We start from the raw sequence: 20442 nt of genomic DNA, 5'->3' as shown, positions 1-20442 counted from the left end.
TCTATTTGCAAATAGGCTCCACCTTTCAGTAACTTTCTTTTAAAATGTGCAGCAATTCCTTCCACGATCCTTAGTTTGAAAACAGTCCTGTGCCCAATTCAGTTTACAATCAAAACTACAGAAAAATAAAAAGATGCATTCTATACAAAAAAAAACACCATGGCTTCAGAAATATGTATAAGTTGATTATTAAACTCTTTTGATTTATTATTGTCACGTACCGTGATATAATATTGCATTCAGTATTAATATTGCATGCTGTCTAAACAACTCGTACCTTATGTAAGTAATAAAACAGAATACAAAATATAGTATTACAGCTGTAGAGAAGGTGCAGAGAAAGATTAACTCTAATGTGAGAGATCTGTACTTAATTCTGACAACAGCAGGGTCACGATTCACTGACCAAAACCCAGATGCCAATAACTCAAATTCAGACTTTAAAATAAATTATATTGAATCTCACACCTTTCATCACAATATTCAAAATCCTTCCCCAAATTATGCACTAAAAAGTTTTACTCGTACATCTGTAAGGATAACCAGAAGAGAATATTTTAGATATTTCAAAACCTAGTGGAAATGATTAGATTTTGTCATTAATTTCTTGTTATGATTAGTATGGTATACCGGTATTACGTCTTCTGGAGTAATATTTGCAGTTCTGGTCACCCTGTTATCACAAAGATATTGTTAAACTGGAGAGCATTCAGAAAAGATTTACCAGGAATGGATGGTTTGAGTTACAAAACCTTGAGAGGCGTAGATAAGGTAAATGACAAGGGTCTTTTCTCTAGGGTGGGGGAGTTCAAAACTAGGACGCATATTTATAAGGTGAGAGGAGAAAGATTTAAAAAGGACTTGAGGTGCAACTTTTTCTTAAGACAGAGTGATTCATGTGTGGGGATAAAAACCGCCAGAGGAAGTGGTGGATGCAGGTATAGTTACAATATTTAAAAGGCATTTGGATAGGTACTTGAATAGGAAAGGTTTGGAGAGATATGGACCAAACATAGGCAGGTGGTACTAGTTTGAGAACATGATGCGGACCATTTGGTCCACAGGGTCTGACTCCATGCTGTATAACTCTTGACTGTATTACACCTTCATCACTTGATTCGAAAGGTCGATCTCTGGAAAGGCATTTTTTAAAATTGAATTGTTTTTGAAATTAAAAATTTCTGGAAATTTCAAATGTGTCAAGGTGTATATGTATATTTGAGTAGAAAATATTAGATATAGACTCTATTTTCACATGGACTGAACTACAGGGATACATGAGTACAGTGAAGAGTATACAAAGTCACTATTTCTGGCGCCATATTATGTACAAAGGTGCATAGATACAGATATAAATTAGAAAAATAAATATATTAAGTTATATGTGTAGCATTACCATCCTAAAACAGACAAAGAGAGCAAACCAAAGCAGATGATCCACACTGGGGGCTTCACCCCAAGGCGGAGGGTCGACACTGGGGGCCTCACACTGAGGCAGGGGGTCCCGTGCTGGGGGCTTCACCCGAGGTGGGGGAAGTCTACACAGGGGATTCACCCCGAGGCAGCAGAGTCTACAAGGGGGGGCTTCACCCCAAGGCAGGAGGTCTACAGTGGAGGCTTCACCCCGAGGCGGGGGAGTCTACAAGGGGGACTTCACCCCGAGGCGGGGGAGTCTACACTGGGGGCTTCACCCCACGGCAGGGGATCCATTCTAGGGGGCTTCAGCCCGAGGTGGGGGAGTCTACACTGGGGGTTTCTCCCCGAAGCCGCCACTGGGGTTAATGTGTTGTTATTTGTGCTAACATAACCTGCTTCACTGAAATGTTTGAATTTTGCTCCTTTTACAGATGGAAATCTGTGGTACCATTATCCAAAATAAGTACATTGCATCCCAAGGTCCACTTCCACATACCTGTCAACACTTTTGGCAAACAGTTTGGGAGCAAAGTTCATCTTTAATTGTCATGTTAACTACCCTTGCAGAAAGGGGACGGGTAAGTATTTGGACATTGTTGCATTTGAAATCTTGAAATTGAATAATTTAATTAATCTAGAATGCTGACATTCATCTGACAAAGTTACTGAAGACATTTATTAATGGGATCATAGTCATTTTGCTCAACCGTAAATCTAATGATTTATTCAGGAGGTTTGTTAGGGAGTAACAGATCTACATTCGAGTGAGGACACAGGCCCCAAGATTATTTCGTCTCAATCAGGAATTGAATCCTGTGCTATCAGCGTGAGTCTGATCTACATGCTAGCAGTCTAGTCAGCATGTTGATGGCATAGCCAGCATTTGTTTTGCATCCTTAACTACACTTATGACAGTGGTTCTGAGCCAGCTTCTTGAACCACTGCAGTCCATCTAATGTCAGCGCACACAGGCTGCAGAGAAAGGGTTTCAGGATTTTGATTCTGTAACAGTGAAGGAAGATATTACAATTGCAAGTCAGGATGCTATGTGGCTTGAAGGGAAATGTACAGAGAGTGGTGTGTCCTGTCGCTGCTCCCCTTGTCCTAAGTTGTAGAATCTGCAAGTTTGGAAGGTGCTGGCAAGAGGCTTGCTGAGTTCTGCAGCACACCTTCTAGATGTGATGCACTGCCAATGTCCCTGGGCAGTGAAAAGAATGAATGTTTAAGATACTGGGAGGCATGCCAGTGAATAGCAGTCCTTTGTCTCAGATAGTGTGAAATTTCTTGTTTTGTTGGAGTCATGATGACACAAGCAAGTGATGAATAATCCATCACAACCTAACATGTGCTTCTAGATTTTGAAGAATCAGGGGATCAGTTACTTCCTGCTAGAATATCAGCCTCTGACCTTCTCTTGTAGCTGCTGTATTTGTGACCAGTCCAGTTCAGTTTCTGGTCCATGGCAATGCCAAGAAGTTGATACAGGGGAAATCACGTCATAGAGTATTATAGATTGATTCTCTTTTGTTGAAAATCATTGCTTGGTGTTTGTGTGGTATAAATGTTACTTGCCATTTATCAGCTCATACTGAATATTGTCAAGTCTTGTTGCATTTGGGCATGGACTGCTTCAGAATCTGAGGAGTTATAAATGGTGAAATGCGATAGTCAACAATCATCTTTACATTTGACCGTACCAGGAAAGAAAGTCATTAAAGCAGCTAAAATATCTGGGCCTACACACCACCCTGAGGAACTCCTGTACTGATAGCTAAGATGATTGACCTGCAACAAGCAAAACCATTTTTATTTGTGTTTGGTATGACTCCAATCCTTCTGATTCCCATCAACTCCTGTTTTTCTAGGGTTCCTTGACATCACACTGGTCAAATGCCACCAAATGCCATGGGCAGTTAATTTCACTTGTCCTCTTGAGTTCACCTGTTTTGTCCAGGTTTGAACCAAGATTGTAATGAGATCAGACGCTGAGTGGGCCTGGTGGAACCCATTTTGGGCATTAGTATGCAAGTTCTGGTTGAGTAAACACCACTTTACAACACTATCGACTAACTTTCCATCACTTTGCAGATGATGGGGCTCATTGAGACTGAGACTCATTGACTGGTTTGGGTTGATCCTGGTTTTTGTGCACAGGATATGCCTGGCAAGTTTGCATGTTGCTGAGCAGATCTCCATGTTGTGAGTGTACTGGAATGGCTTGGATAGGTGTGCAGCTAGTTCTGGAGCACAAAATTTCAATATTATTGCTGTAGTGTTGTCAAAGTTGAATTCTGTGCTTTCATTTATTTGTTGATATTGTGTGAAGTGAATAGAATTGGTTGAAGACAATTATCTGTGCGGCTGGACCCACTGGAGGATGTTGAAATGGATCATCGGTTAATCACTTCTGGCTGAGATTCTTGCAAATGCTTCAGTCTTGTGCTGATGTGCTGGGCTACCCTTTGTTGAAGATGGAGATGTTTGTGGATAAAACAAACAGCTGCAGATGCTAGAAATCTGAAACAAGTTCAGAAATTGTAGAAATTTTAGATCTGGCAGCACATGTGGAAAGAAAGCAGAGTTAATATTTTAAGTTCAGTGACCCTTCTTCGGAACTCCGATATTTGTGAAGCCACCTCCTCCAGTGAGTTCTTTAATTTCCCTCCACCATTTGTCACTGGATGTGGCCCAATGACAGAGCTTTGGACTGTGCTGCTGGTTGTGCAGTTTCTTACTGCATGCTCTGTATGCTGCTTGGCATGCAAGTAGTCTTGCGTTTGATTCTGCAAATCAGAACAGCGTGAGTTCAATTCTCACACCACATGAGGTTACCAACATCCTCAATTTATTCCCTCACTTGACTGGTGTGAGAGAGGAGCAAAAGACTGCTGGGAAGGTGAGTAAAAGCATTTAAAACACTTCAGGTGTCGGGGCCTCCATTTGCTGAGAGGTGTGAGGGAGGAACAAAGGACTTCTGGGAAGGTTTTAAGTGGGTCAGATCTAAACCCGAGACCCTACACCATAGGGCCTCCCTCCCACCCACCACCTCTAACCTTACTAAGAGTCTGTAAACTAGGTAAGTTTTCAGGTTTCTCTTTTTTTTTTGTTCTCTTCCTTTGTTTAGTTCTGTGCGGGCTTTCAGAGTAGTGGGATATGGATGTTAGGGCAGTTGCATGTTCCTCCTGCAGAATGTGGCAGGGGAGAGACACTTCACATGTCTCTGTGGACTACATCTGCAGGAAGTGCACCCAACTCCAACTCCTCGAAAACAGAGTTAGGGAACTGGAGCTGGATGAACTACAGATCATCCGGGAGGCTGAGGGGGAAATTGAGAGGATGTACAGAGAGGTGGTCACTCCCCAGACACAGGATAAGGACAGGTGGGTTACTGTCAGAGGAAGGAAAGGGAACCGATGGTCAGAGCAGGGATCCCCTGTGGCTGTTTCCCTCAGCAATATGGATACTGCTGGTGGGGACAGCCATAGTTGTCATGTCTCTGGCACTGTGGCTCAGAAGGTAAGGGGGGGAAAATAGAAAAGCGCTAGCGGTAGGGGACTCAATAGTTAGACAGATTGACAGGAGATTTTGTGGTCAGGAGCGGGACCCCTGGAAAGTATGTTGCCTCTCTGGTGCCAGGGTCCAGGATGTCGCCGATCGGGTTTACAAGATTCTGAAGGGGGAGGATGAGCAGCCAGAAATCGTGGTACATATTGGCACCAATGATATAGCCAAGAAAGGGATTGAGGATCTGAAAAGTGACTACAGAGAGTTAGGTTGGAAGCTGAAGAGCAGGGCGAGTAGGCTACTGGTGCAACGAGACAGTGAGATGAGGAACAGTCAGTGAATGCAGTTTAACACATGGCTGCGAGGCTGGTGCAGGAAGGAGGGCTTCAGATACCTAGACCATTGGGATACCTTCTAGGGAAGATGGGACCTGTACAAGAAGGACGGTTTGCACCTGAACTGGAGGGGCACAAATGTCCTGGGTGGGAGATTTGCTCGTGTGATTCGGGAGGGTTTAAACTAGTTTGGCAGGGGTTAAGGAATCATAGCCACATATCTGAGAGGGGGGGGTCAGTTGCAGACGGGACAATGACAGAATGTAGTAAATCTATTGGGAAGGTTCCTCACGCAATGAAACAAAGGAATCGGTTAAAGTGTGTCTGCTTTAATGCAATGAGTGTCCAAAATAAGAGTGACGAACTTAGAGCATGGATCAGTACTTGGGGCTACGATGTTGTGGCCATAACGGAGACATGGGTTTCATGGGCAGGAATGGTTGCTTGATGTTCCAGGGTTTAGAATGTTTTAAAAGAACAGGGAGGGTGGAAAAAGAGGAGGGGGTGTAGCATTGCTAATCAGAGAGTGCATCACAGCTACAGAAACGAAGGTTGTTGAGGAAGGTTTGTCTACTGAGTCAGTTTGGGTAGAAGTTAAGAACAGCAAGGGAACAGCCACCACGTTGTGGGTTTTCTATAGACCACCTAATAGCAGTAGAGAGATTGAAGATCTCATAGGCGAGCAGATTCTGGAATAATGCAAAAGTAGCAGGGTGTTTGTTATGGGTGATTTCAACTTTCCCAATATCGACTGGAATCTCGCAAGTGCAGATCATTTGGATGGAGCCATTTTTGTCAGGTGTGTTCAGGGGCATGAAAAAGGCTTGGCAAGAAGGATTAGGGAGAACCCAAAGGCATTTTACTCATACGTGAGGAATAAGAGAATGATCAGGGAGAAGGTAGGGCCAATCAGGGATATTGGAGGGAACTGAATTGTGTGGAGTCTGAGCAGACAGGGGAAGCCCTAAATGAGTTTTTTTGCTTCGGTTTGCACAAAGGAAAGGGAACATGTTGTAAATGAAAACTTAGAGGAGCTGGGATACAGTCTTGACCAGATCAAATTTGATTAAGTTGATGTGCTGGAAGTTTTGGAAAATATTAAGATTGATAATTCCCCAGGGCCAGACCAGATTTATCCTAGGCTGCACCAGGAAGCAAGAAAGGAGGTTGCTAAGCCGCTGGCGAAGATATTTGCCTCCTCACTCTCCACGGGAGTCTTACTGGAGGATTGGAAGGAGGCGAAAGTTCCTCTTTTCAAGAAGGTTAATAGGGAAATCCCTGGCAATTACAGTCCAGTCAGTCTTACATCTGTGGTCAGCAAAGTTTTGGAAAGAATTCTGAGGGATAGGATTTATGACTATTTGGCAAAGCAGAGTGTGAATAAAGGCAGTCAGCATGGCTTTGAGAGGGGCAGGTCATGCTCACAAATCTTATTGAGTTCTTTGAGGAGGTGTCAAGACCGGTTGATGACGGTCAAGCAGTGTATGTGGTGTATATGGACTTCAGTAAAGCATTTGATAGGGTTCCCCACAGTAGGCTCATTCATAAAGTCAGGAAGTATGGGATACAGGGAGATCTGGATTCAGAATTGGCTGGCTGACAGTAGGCAGAGAGTGGTTGTAGATGGAAAGTATTCTGCCTGGAGGAGTGTTGAGTGGGATCCCGTAGGGTTCTATTCTTGGGCCTTTGCTCTTTGTAGTTTTTATAACTGACTTGGGTGAGGGGTGGGTTAGTAAATTTGCAGATGACACAAAAGTTGGAGGTGTCGTCGATAGAGGGCTATTGCAGGCTGCAGTGTGACATAGACAGGATGCAGGGCTGGGCTGAGAAATGGCAGATGGAGTTCAACCTGGATGAATGCGAAGTGATGCATTTTGGAATGTCTAACTTGCATGCTGAATATAGGATTAAAGACAGGATTCTTGGCAGTGTGGAGGAACAGAGGGATCTGGGTGTGCAAGTGCATAGATCCCTCAAAGTTGCCACTCATGTGGATAGGGTTGTTAAGAAAGCATATGGTGTTTTGACTTTCATTAACAGGTGTATAGAGTTTAAGAGCCACAAGGTTTTGCTGCAGCTCTACAAGTCCCTGGTGAGATCACACTTGGAATACTGTGTCCAGTTCTGGTTGCCCTACTTTGGAAAGATACAGAGGGTGTGGAGAAGATGCAAAGAAGGTTTACCAGGATGTTGCCTAGACTGGAGAACTTTCCTTATGAAGAAAGGTTGAATAAGCTCGGACTTTTCTCTCTGGAGAGAAGGAGGAAGAGAGGAGACCTGATCAAGGTGTACAAAACGATGAGAAGAATAGTTAGAGTCAATAGACAGAGACTATTCCCCCAGGGTAAAATTGACTGGTACAAGAAGTTATAGTTTGAAGGTATTAGGAGGAAGATATAAAGGAGATGTCAGAAGTAGGTTCGTTACGCAGAGAGTTGTGAATGAATGGAATGCGTTGCCAGCTGTGGTGGTGGAAGCAAAATCATTGGGGACACTTAAGCAACCACTGGGCATGCACATGGATAGCAGTGAGTTGAGGGGTGTGTAGGTTAAGTTACTATGTTTTACATTCGGAGTAAACCTCAGCACAACATCGTGGGCCAAAGGGCCTGTTCTGTGCTGTATTTTTCTATGTTCCAAGGTTAAACCACCACCAGTCATCTCTCACTAATGAGAGCACAGCCCTGTGATCCAGTTGAACTATGGTGATGCCAGTTACTCCTAGGATCAACCTTCTTATTGTTAGTTTCTGTTCTTTTGACTCCTTGATAATATATAAGGATATTTATGATATTTTTCTTGCCAATTTGTTGAGGATTGAGAGATGGTCGATACTTTGAACTCATCATCTCTATTTTGCGAAATCACAAGATTAGACCACTCCGCCTTCGAACGTGCTCTTCCACTTAGTAAGATCACGGCTGATCTGATTTTAACCTCAACTCTACATTCTGCATATCACTGATAATTTTTCATCCCCTTGGTAACCAAGAAACTATCTACGGTTGCATTAAAAATACTCAAAGATCCCACATCCACTACCTTATTAGGAAGGGAGTTCCAAAGGCACTCAGTCTTCTCAGAGAAAAAAATGTTTCCTCATCTCTGTCTACAGTGAGCACCCACTTATTTTTTGAACTATGACCCCTAGTTCTAGATTAGCAAGATCCTCATTAAGTCAAACCTCTATCAGGGACTGCTTGTTGCTGGAAGCTACTTGTTAGGTTATGGTTCTCTGTCTATTTATGGAGCTGGGAAATGAGTTATCTTTCTTTTAAAACAAAGGACATAGTGGAAAGGTTGTTTGTAATATTAAACCTATTTGCACACACAATGGAGATCACAAGTCCTAATGCAGTCAAATTACAAAGTAGACACTGCTTCAAAGTTATTCAGAATGTTTATAAAGTACCAGTGCATAATGGTGTATAAAAGGTATCGTGAGATCTTATGCACGTTAATATATAACTTTCATATAAAAGTACATTTAGGAAAGTATGATTACTCTTTTTATAAAACACTAAAATAAACTAGAGTTAATGTTGAATATAATTGCTATTTTCTTCCTGCTCCTTTTTTTCCCCACAGTAGACTCATAGCCCTGCTTTGTTGATATCACCAGGTTTTTGATAAAGCTTTAACAAGTATGCTTTCCTTTATTGGTCAGAGCATCGAGTAGAGGAGTTGGGAGGTCATGTTGTGGCTGCACACGACTTTGGTTAGGCCACTTTTGGCGCAATTCTGGTCTGCCTTCTATAGGAAGGAAGTTGTGAAACTTGAAATGGTTCAGAAAAGGTTTACAAGGATGTTGCCAGAGTTAGAGGATTTGAGCTACAGGGAGAGGTTGAATAGGCTGGGATTGTTTTCCCTGGAGCATCAGAGGCTGAGTGGTGACCTTGTAGAAGTTTATAAAATCATGAGGGGCATGGATAGGGTAAATAGACAAGGTCTTTTTCCTGGGGTGGGAGTCCAGAACTAGAGGGCATAGGTTTAGGATGAGAGGGGAAAAATGTAAAAGTGACCTAAGAGGCAACGTTTTCATGCAGAGGGTGGTGTGTGTATGGAATGAGCTGCCAGAGAACATGGTGGAGCCTGGTACAATTACAGTATTTAAAAGGCATCTGGATGGGTATATGAATAGGAAGAGATATGAGCCAAGTGCTAGCAAATGGGAAAAGATTAGTTTAGGATACCTGGTCAGCGTGGACAAGTTGGACCTAAATGTCTGGTTCCATGCTGTACATCTCTCTGACTCTAGGTTGAGAGGATGTGAATTTGCTTGTGCAAATTTTAAGGTTACAAATTTTTATAATGTGGCTCTGTGAAATAGAAATGAACTAAACAAGGATCCCAGAACCTCTGTCCTGTAATGAAATCATTAGTATGTTACTGTTCAAAATTCCCTAGTACATTTCTTTATCAAGTGAGACGAGAGAGAGTCACATGATAATAGTTGAGCTGGATAATATAACAATATTGCATGATTTTAAGCATTTCTACGAGGAGATAAGTTGTTGCTTTTTCATCTTGCACATAAGTAAGATGCAAAAAACAGACTCAAACAAAGGCACACCAGCTTGATTGGGCCATATAAATAAACAAAACTAATCATGAAACATTACTCTCCCTACTTGTCCTACACTTGTCTCAGTCTGTTTGTCATTTCCCAGATTAATACTTTTCGCTCTTGCCTGATCTCTATTCTTTGATTTACCACATTCCCAAATGTAATCCTTTGTGGTTCCAATTTGTTTAGTTTATACGCTCCTTGGTTATATGACTCAGTAAAAAAATAATTGATTCCAGCATTATTCAGGTGCCCCACAACTGGAAACCACTTCTGCTGCACTGGTCTTTGAGCTACACACTTATTTCTCAAATTTTATTTGCCTTATGGCAATTTGCATGTGAATTAGCTAATAGTCCAGAGGTTATTAACTTTGAGATTCTGCTTCTTAATTTGGTGCCTAGCTCCTCATTGACATAGTGGAACCTCCTTTGTTACTGGTATAGATAATGTGTTCATGTAATGTTTCTCCTTCCTGATGTGTTGTAATGTCTGTAGTTCAGCCGCACTTGCTGCAGACATGTTTATCCCGGATCACACTGGCAGCCAGGAGATAGCCTATATTCTACAATCGCATGATATCACTTAGTCTGCATCTTTTATTGTGTCGTAATTAATCATGTTCCAACTCTAACTGAGGAGTGCACTGGTAATCAAGCAAGACCTGCTACTTCATGAGTCATACTGAAAGTGTCAATGCTTTATTTAATCTCCAGAATGGTAATTTATTTTTATTATTAGCACAGTTGATTCCACTATAAAGCATGTTTCTTCAATGCGAATTGGCCTTAACACGATTGAAGAATTCAGGCCATTATTTCTAGAAGGCAGACTTCCCTTACTTGTATTGGCATTAAGTGATTCCAGCCCCATTCGTTTAAATGGCGTGGTTCTTGCGCAATTTTCTAATAGTGCGAGATCGCACAACAACAGAACTATCGCATTATGTCAGAACTGACTGTATTTGGGGGAGGAAAAAAAAGACTTCCCCAGACTTCCTTCAATAAACTCAAAAATAGTTTGTTTATTAAGAACAATTCCGATTCAGTATGTGGATGTACCTACTCGAGAGGAGGCAAAATTTTACCTACTCTTGGGGAAATAAGGCAGGGCAGGTGACTGAGGTGGCAGTGGGGGAGCACATTGGGGCCAGTGACCATAATTGTATTACTTTTAAAATACTGATGGAAAAGGATAGACCGGGTTAAATGTTGAAATTTTAAATTGGAGGATGGCCAATTTTGACGGTATTAGGCAAGAACTTACAAATGTTTATTGCAGGTGGATGTTCGCAGGTAAAGGGACAGCTGGAAAATGGGAAATCTTCAAAAATGAGATACCGAGAGACAGTGAACACCTATTAGAGTGAAGGGCAAAGCTGGTGGGTGTCGAGAATGCTGGATGACTAGAGAAATTGAGGTTTTGGTTAAGAATAAGAAAGAAACATATGGCAAGTATAAGACAGCAGAGATCGAGTGAATCCTTGAAGAATATAAAGGCAGTAGGAATACTGTATACTCCAAGGGAAATCAGAAAGGGAAAAAGATGACATGAGATAGCTTTGGCAAATAGGGTTAAAGAGCATTCAAAGGGATTTTATAAGAACATTTAAGAACCAAAGAGTAACAAGGGAGAGAATAGAGCCCCTTAAGATCATCAAGGCCACTATGTGTGGAACTGCAGGCAATGGGGGAGAGACTAAATGAGTATTTTCCATCAGTGTTTACTGTGGAGAAGGTTATGGAAGATGGAGAACATGGAGAAATAAATAGCAACATCTCAAAATGTCCATATTACAGAGGAGGTAGTTTGGGATGGCTTAAAACGCGTGAAAATGGTTAAATCCCTAGGATCTGATCAAATGTACCTAGATGTCGGTAGGAAGCTAGGGAAGTGATTGTTGGGCCCCTTGTTGAGATATTTGTATCATCAATAGTCACAGGTGAGGTGCTGGAAGACTGGAGGTTGGCAAACGTGGTGCCATTATTTAAGAAAGGTGGTAAAGAAAAGTCAGGAAACTATAGACCAGGGATACAAATGGGATTTTGAGGGATACGATTTTATGTGTTTGGAAAGGCAAGGACTGATTAGGGATGGCTCACATGGCTTTGTGCATGGGAAATCGTGTCTCACTAATTTGATTGAGTTTTTTTGGAAGAAGTAATAAAGAGGTTTGTTGAGGGCAGAGCAGTGGATGTGATCTTTATAAGGCGTTCGACAAAATTCCTCATGGTTGACTAGATCTCATGGAATACAGGGAAAATTAGCCAATTGGATACAGAACTGGATACAGGTAGAAGGCAGAAGATAGTGGTGAAGGGTTATTTTTCAGACTGGAGACCTGTGACCAGCAGTGTACCACAATGATGGATGCTGAGTTCACTGCTTTTCATCATTTATATAAATAATTTGGATGTGAATATCAGTATGGTTAGTAAGTTTTGCAGATGACACCAAAACTGCAGGTGTAGTGGACATCAAAGAAGGTTGACTCCGTACAATGAGACCTCGATCAGATCCACCAATAGGCCAAGGGTTGGAAGATAGAGTTCAAGTGAGATAAATGAGAGGTGCTGCATTTTGGAAAGGCAAATCAGGGTAGGACTTATACACTTAATGATAAGGTCCTGGAAAGTGGTGTTGAACAAAGAGATCTTGAAGTGCAGGTTCATAGTTCCTTGAAAGTGGAGACGCAGGCAGATAGGATAGTGAAGAAGGCCTTTATTGTTCAGTGCATTGAATACAGGAGTTAGGAGGTCATGTTGTGGCAGTATAGGACATTGGTTTGACCTGTTTTTGAATGCTGTGTGCAGTTCTGGTCTCCCTGGCTTAGAAAAGATGTTGTGAAACTTGAAAGAGTTCAGAAAAAACTTGTTTCCCTGAAATCACTTGATAAATCCCTCTTCAGTCCAGTTTTCCAGTTTCTCAAAACCATAATTAATGGAAATACATTAATATTCAAGGATGTTGCCAGGGCTGGAAGGTTTGTGCTATAGGAAGAGGCTAAATAGGCTGGGGCTGTTTTTCCTGGAGAGTTGAAGGCTGAGAGGTGACCTTATAGAAGTTTATAAAATCATGAGAGGCATGGATAGGGTGAATAGCCAAGGTTTTTTCCCTGTAGTAGGCGAGTTCAGAACTAGAGGGCATAGGTTTAGGGTGAGAGGAGAAATATTTAAAAGGGACCGAACGGCCAACTTTTTCACGCAAAGAGTGATGCGTGTCTGGAATGAGTTGCCAGAGGAAGCAGTTGAGGCTGGTACCATTACAACATTTAAAAGGTATCTGGTTGGGTAAATGAATAGGAAGGGTTTAAAGGGATATGAGCCAGGTTGTGGCAAATGGGACTAGATTAGATTATCTGGTCAGCATGAATGAGTTTTTTCCGTGTTGTACAGCTGTATGACTAAGTGGCAAACATGTTACTGTCTAAGCTACAATGCAGACTTAAAGTATATTCCTTTAAACCAACATACACACTTGTACACAGTCCAGACACCACAGCTCTGCAGAAATGTCATCGATTTGAGAAATAAGCAAAAAAGAAACAACACTCCTGTGGGTCAGTGGTTCAGTTTCAGAAGATAGAGTTGGTTGACTCCATGGTGTCTTTGATTTCCTGGAGACAAGAGGTAATTGTTGATAGTTGCAGAATGACTGAAGATTTTCAGACTCAGATGGAACAAACTCCTGATGATTGAAACTTTATCAGGTTTCTTAAGCAAGTTCAGACATAGAGCTTTTTAGCTGGTTTTGCTTTCTGGGTTCTTCTCTGAATAACAGAAAGAATCACATTATCTCATTCCATGCTTCACCACAGCTGCCACGTCCAAGTGTATAGTGAAAAAAACAACCTTCATTCAGTGACTGTTGCTCGGCAACCTTCAGTACAGATTCAAGCATTTTTTTTTCCGCTTAAGACCATCTGTCCAATAGTTAGGCCATAGATCTATCTCTTACTTTTTTCTTAAAAGCTTTGCAGACACACTTTCCTCAAAGTCGTTTAGACATCGAGTAAACCACCATTGCTTTGACCTTTTTAACTTGTTTCCCTGAAATCACTTGATAAATCTCTCTTCAGTACAGTTTTCCAGTTTCTCAAACCATAATTAATGGAATATATTAATATTCATGTAATTAATTATTCGATAAACTAATGAACTTTATGAAAACCACTTTCTGTTCTAGCATTAGTCTTAGAATCCAAAACACATTACCATGAAAAAATAAGATAAATATTGAAATCACCATTAATTTCTTCAGTTCTGTTCGGGTCTCTAAATCCTCCACATACTGCTGACTTGACTGTATTAAGGTCCTCCATTCAGTGTTAATGTATAGATGCAACAGGCAAATGAAGAAGGTAAATGTAAAGGCACTGTAGTTCAAGAATAAGAAAGTCTTGCTACAATTATGCAAGTCCATATCATAGCAATTACAGAAACATGACTCAGGGATGGGCAGGACTGGCAGCTTAATGTTCCAGGATACAAATGCTACAAGAAGGATAGAAAGGGAGGCAAGAGAGGAAGGGGAGAGGCATTTTTGATAAGGGATAGCATTACAGCTGTGCTGAGGGAGGATATTCCTGGAAATACATCCAGGGAAGTTATTTGGGTGGAACTGAGAAATAAGAAAGGGCTGATCACCTTATTGGGATTGTATTATAGACCCCCCAATAGTCAGAGGGGAATAATAGGGTAGTTATGGTAGGGGATTTTAACTTTCCAAACATCAACTGGGACTGCCATAGTGTTAAAGGCTTCGCTGGAGAGGAATTTAAGTGCGCACAAGACAATTTTCTGATTCAGTATGTGTATGTACCTACTAGAGAAGGTGCAAAACCTGACCTACTCTTGGGAAATAAGGCAGGGCAGGTGACTGAGGTGTCAGTGGGGGAGCACTTTGGGGCCAGTGACCATAATTCTATCAGTTTTAAAATAGTCATGGAAAAGGATAGACCAGATCTGAAAGTTGAAGTTCTAAATTGGAGAAAGGCCAATTTTGACAGTATTAGGCAAGAACTTTCGAAAGCTGATTGGAGACAGATGTTCGCAGGTAAAGGGACGGCTGGAAAATGGGAAGCCTTCAGAAATGAGATAACAAGAATCCAGAGAAAGTATATTCCTGTCAGGGTGAAAGGGAAGGCTGGTAGGTATAGGGAATGCTGGATGACTAAAGAAATTGAGGGTTTTGGTTAAGAAAAGGAAGGAAGCATATGTCAGGTACAGACAGGATACATCGAGTGAATCCTTAGAAGAGTATACAGGAAGTTGGAGTATACTTAAGAGGGAAATCAGGAGGGCAAAAAGGGGTCATGAGATAGCTTTGGCAAATAGAATTAAGGAGAATCCAAAGGGGTTTTACAAATATATTAAAGACAAAAGGGTAACTAGGGAGAGAATAGGACCCCTCAAAGATCAGCAAGGTGACCTTTGTGTGGAGCCACAGAAAATGGGGGAGATACTAAATGAATATTTTGCATCAGTATTTACTATGGAACAGGAAATGGAAGATATAGAATGTAGGGAAATAGATGGTGACATCTTGCAAAATGTCCAGATTACAGAGGAGGAAGTGCTGGAACAGGTAAAGGTGGATAAATCCCCAGGACCTGATCAGGTGTACCCGAGAACTCTGTGGGAAGCTAGAGAAGTGATTGCTGAGCCTCTTGCTGAGATATTTGTATCATCAATAGTCACAGGTGAGGTGCCGGAAGATTGGAGGTTGGCAAACGTGGTGCCACTGTTTAAGGGCAGTAAAGATAAGCCAGGGAACTATTGACTGGTGAGCCTGACTTCGGTGGTGGGCAAGTTGTTGGAGAGAATCCTGAGAGACAGGATGTACATGTATTTGGAAAGGCAAGGACTGATGAGGGACAGTCAACATGGCTTTGTGCTGCATTTTGGGAAAGCAAATCTTAGCAGGACTTATACACTTAATGGTAAGGTCCTAGGGAGTGTTGCTGAACAAAGGGACCTTGGAGTACAGGTTCACAGCTCCTTGAAAGTGGGGTCGCAGGTAGATAGGATAGTGAAGAAGGCATTTGGAATGCTTTCCTCTATTGGTCAGAGTATTGAGTACAGGAGTTGGGAGATCATGTTGCGGCTGTACAAGACATTGGTTCGGCCACTGGAATATTGCATGCAATTCTGGTCTCCTTCCTTGAAAGGGTTCAGAAAAGATTTACAAGGATGTTGCCAGGGTTGGAGGATTTGAGCTAAAGGGAGAGGCTGAACAGGCTGGGGCTGTTTTCCCTGGAGCGTCGGAGGCTGAGGAGTGACCTTATAGAGGTGTATAAAATTATGAGGGGCATGGATAGGGTAAATAGGCCAAGTCTTTTCCCTGGGGTCGGGGAGTCCGGAACTAAAGGGCATAGTTCTAGGGTGAGAGGGGAAAGATATAAAAGAGACCTAAGGGGTAACATTTTCACGCAGAGGGTGGTACCTATATGGAATGAGCTGCCAGAGGAAGTGGTGGAGGCTGGTACAATTGCAACATTTAAGAGGCATTTTTGGATGGGTATATGAATAGGAAGGGTTTGGAGGGATATGGGCCGGGTGCTGGCAGGTGGGACTAGATTGGGTTGGGATATCTGATCGGCATGGACGGGTTGGACCGAAGGGTCTGTTTCCGTGCTGTACATCTCTATGACTCTATGACCGCAATTGCAGTGTCATGTGCAGTGTATTGGTCCCTATATCTTGGTGAAAGATACACTTGCATTGGAGGTGATACAATATAGGTTCACTAAATAGATACTTGGGATGAATGGGTTGCCATACAGGGAGTAGCTGAGTAATTTGGTCATAAACTCTCTGGAAATGTAAAGGTTAAGAGATGATCACACTGAAACTTGCAAGAATGAAAAGCATTAAAAGGATGAACGGAGTTTGCTTGTTTCCTCTGACTGAGGATGCTTTTTTCCCTTTGGCCTGGAGGTCTGAAACAGAGAAACATCATCTCCGAATAAAGTGTCCATCACATTGGACTGAGAAGAAGGAAGATCTGCCCTCAAGGCTCTAAATCTTGGAATTATCTGCTCCCCAACCCACCCTAAAAGGATTGTGGCTGCTCCATTACTGAGTATATTTAAGATTAAGATTGACATTTTTTAAATTATCTTGAGGAATCAAGGAAAAGGGCATGCAAAGTCCTGCATAGTAGGAAAATAGATTGAACTAGAGGATCAGCTAGCATCGTAGTAAATGATGGGGAAAACTTGAGGGACTGTATTACCTAGTCCTATTTCTGATATTTTTCCTTTCATAATTTAAGCAAATAGAATTTATTTGCCATTTTAATGCATAAATCAGATTTAGCCTGCTATCTCATGCACTGTAAAATCAGATTATTCCAGCATCAAAATCCAGAAAAATCATTAATATTGAGTTCTGTAATTACTATGTTGCTGCTGGGTGAAAACTGAGCATGACCCTGTTAAGTAACTCTGCAAGTTATTGCTACTTAAAAATACTTGCTTGCATGCTTACATGACTTATGGTTCTAGCTCATCTAACACACTCTATTCGTCAGTTTTGCACCATATTGTCATTTCAGGCCTAAGCATCCAGTTGGCATCAACTGCAGTCTCTCTACCTCCCAGTAAGAGAGGCCACCATTGACTTCCTCAACAGAGGACCTATACCAGCAGCCAAATTGCTTAGATTAGATTACTTACAGTGTGGAAACAGGCCCTTCGGCCCAACAAGCGCAACCCACCCAGACCCATTCCCCTACATTTACCCCATCACCTAATACTATGGGCAATTTAGCATGGCCAGTTCACCTAACCTGCACATTTTTGGACTGTGGGAGGAAACTGGAGCACCCGGAGGAAACCCACACAGACACGGGGAGAATGTTTGCAAACTCCACACAGTCAGTCGCCTGAGGCAAGAATTGAACCCGGGTCTCTGATGCTGTGAGGCAGCAGTGCTAACCAGTGTGCCACCGTGCCACTTCCGTTTGATCAAATAACTTTAAGCTATTCCCCAAACTTTACACTTAAAGTCCCTACAGAAATCAATACTTATTTTCAAAGATGTCTCCTATCTGAAAGCAGTTGTTCACATCTGTGCATGTAGGAATCCTATTCCCCAAGGAAATTAGAGTCCCCAACTCATCCATACTGACCTGGTCTTGTAAGCTGAAACAGGCCCATTTGGCCCATATCCCTATATACCTTTCCTTTCCATGTACCTGTCCAGCTGTCCTTTAAATGTTGTAATTGTACTCACCTCGACTACTTCCTCTGGCAACTCATTCCATATATGCATCACCCTCTTTTTTTAAAGAAAAGAAATGTTGCCCCTCAAGTCATTTTTAAATCTTTCCCATCTCACCTTCACCTGTACCCTCAAGTTTTGAACTCTGCTATCTGGGGAAAAGACCTTGACTATTCACCTTACCTATGCCCGTCTTGATTTTATAAATCTTTGTAAGCCAGCTATGTTCCAGGGAAAGAAGTCCCAGCCTATCTAGCCTCTCCTTACAACTCAAATTCTCCAGTCTCAGTAACATCCTTGTAAGTCCTTCCTTCTTGCACCCTTCCAGTTTAATAACACCATTCATCTAATAGGCTGACCAGAACTGTACACAGTACTCCAACTGTGGCCTTACTAATGACTTGTACATCTGTAACACGACACCCTAACTTCTGTACTCCGTCTCACTTTGAAGGCAAAAGCGTGCCAAGCACTGCCTTCACCACCCTGTCTACCTGTGACAATACTTTCGAGGAACTATGTACCTGTACCCCTAGCTCTCTCAGTTTTGACAGCACAAACGAGGATCCTACTGTACATATCCTGCCCTGGTTTGACTTAGCAAAATACAACACCTCTCATTTATCTGAATTAAACTCAACCTGCTGTTCCCTGGCTCACTGGCCAAGTTGATCAAGTTCCCGTTGTAATCTTAAATAAGTTTCTTCACTGTCCACTATACCACCAATTTTGGTGTCATGTGCAAACTTACTAACAATACCTCCTATATTCTCATCAAAATCATTTATATAAATGATGAACAACATCGATCCTTGTAGTTCACCTCTGGTCACGGGCTTCAAGTCTGAATAACAACCCTCTACCACCACCCTACCATCAAGTCAGTTTTGTATCCAATTGGCTAGCTCTCCCTGGATCCCACGTGATCTACCACTCTACCTTTATTTATTTTCTTGGTCACCTCTTCAAATAAATTCAATCAAGTTTGAGATTATCAGACCTGAGCCCTCACACAAGAGAGCCTTGGTTTTTGTTGCAAATGTTGTCATCTCTCGCAATAAAGTCCTGGGACATGCTGTGAATATATTATTCCATATGCTGGGAAGTGGAGAAATTTGTTAGGTGAAACATAGCAGAGAACATGGGCAGCAGAAAGGGAAATGTCAGAACATTCTCTTTTTCCAAACTTCTGAACTCTAATGAATGGAGCACATAAAACTTAGAATAACCTATAATCTAAGTCTAATATATAAACAGTTAAATATTTCAAATAAAATGAGAAGTTGAAACACTTTCCTGAAAACGAAAGAAACAAAATAGAAATAGTAGCTGAGAAACTCCTACCACTTAGTGGCCAGAACATGCTACTGCATTGTTGCGGTCAACTCTTAAAGATACAAAAAAAAATTCTTCAAATTGTTTGCACTCAAATATGCAATCGTACAGTACAAAAAAGGCCCTTTGGCCCATCAGATCTGTACTGCCAAACTATCCTAAATCGACATTCATCTCAAATTCCAGCACTTGGTCCAAAACTTTGAATGTTGTGGCATTTCAAGTGCTCATTCAAGTACCTATTTTAAAGGTTGTGAAGTTAACCATCTCAACCATACTCCCAGGGAGTGCATTCTAGACTCCCACCATAGTCTTTGTGAATACTGTTTTCTTCAAATCTTCTGCTTTTCTCCTTTCAGTTATGTCCCCTTATTATTAATCCTTCAACTAAGGGGAACAATTGCCCCTCATAATCTTGTACATCTCTATCAGGTCTCCCCTTAATCTCTGTGCTTCAAAAAAAAACAACCTGAGCTTAACCAATCTGTCTTAACGGCTAAAGTGTTCCATCCCAGGCAACATTCTCGTGAATCTCCTCTGCACCTCCTGCGCAATCAAATCGTTTCTATAGTGACCTGAACAGCACCCAATATTCGGCTGTGGTCTAACCAAAGTTCTGTGGAGTCCAACTTAACCTCCCTGCTCTTATAATTTATACCTCGACTAATAACACAAGTGTTTTGTTTGCCTTATTAACTATCCTATTAACTTTACCTGATATTTTCAGGGATATGTGGATAGATGATCTGAGATACCTCTTCCTCTGAGATTTCTAGTGTCCTGCCATTCATGAGTGTTCCCTTGTTATATCTTCCAAAGTGCATCAGCTCATACTTATGGTTCAATTCTATCTGCCCAATCCATTTATAGGTTTCTGTAATCTAAGAACACTTTCACTGTCATCCACTCAGCCAGTCTTTGTTTCATCCACAAACATATCATACTCCCCCCTCTACACTTTTACCTATATTGTTTATGTTGTATATACCATGAACAATGAGGGACCCAGCAACTATCCCTGCAGTACTCCATTGGACACTGGCCTTCAGTCACACAACAG

The 20442-nt window shown here is 41.8% G+C and overlaps 1 protein-coding gene across 5 annotated transcripts in view; it reads left to right on the top strand.

Moving 5' to 3' along the window:
* The window catches only part of LOC140480570 (tyrosine-protein phosphatase non-receptor type 3-like), a 220608-nt gene that overhangs the window by 152559 nt on the left and 47607 nt on the right, over positions 1-20442 (top strand). For all 5 annotated transcript variants that reach the window (XM_072575577.1, XM_072575574.1, XM_072575576.1 and 2 more), the window contains one exon: positions 1848-1994. In XM_072575577.1, the coding sequence (XP_072431678.1) occupies positions 1848-1994 (147 nt within the window). The remainder of the gene's footprint in view (positions 1-1847; positions 1995-20442) is intronic.

The sequence above is a fragment of the Chiloscyllium punctatum genome, chromosome 8 (assembly GCF_047496795.1).
Source record: "Chiloscyllium punctatum isolate Juve2018m chromosome 8, sChiPun1.3, whole genome shotgun sequence".
In the NCBI taxonomy this organism is placed as follows: Eukaryota; Metazoa; Chordata; class Chondrichthyes; order Orectolobiformes; family Hemiscylliidae; genus Chiloscyllium; species Chiloscyllium punctatum.
This window is presented reverse-complemented; position numbering and strand designations above follow the sequence as displayed.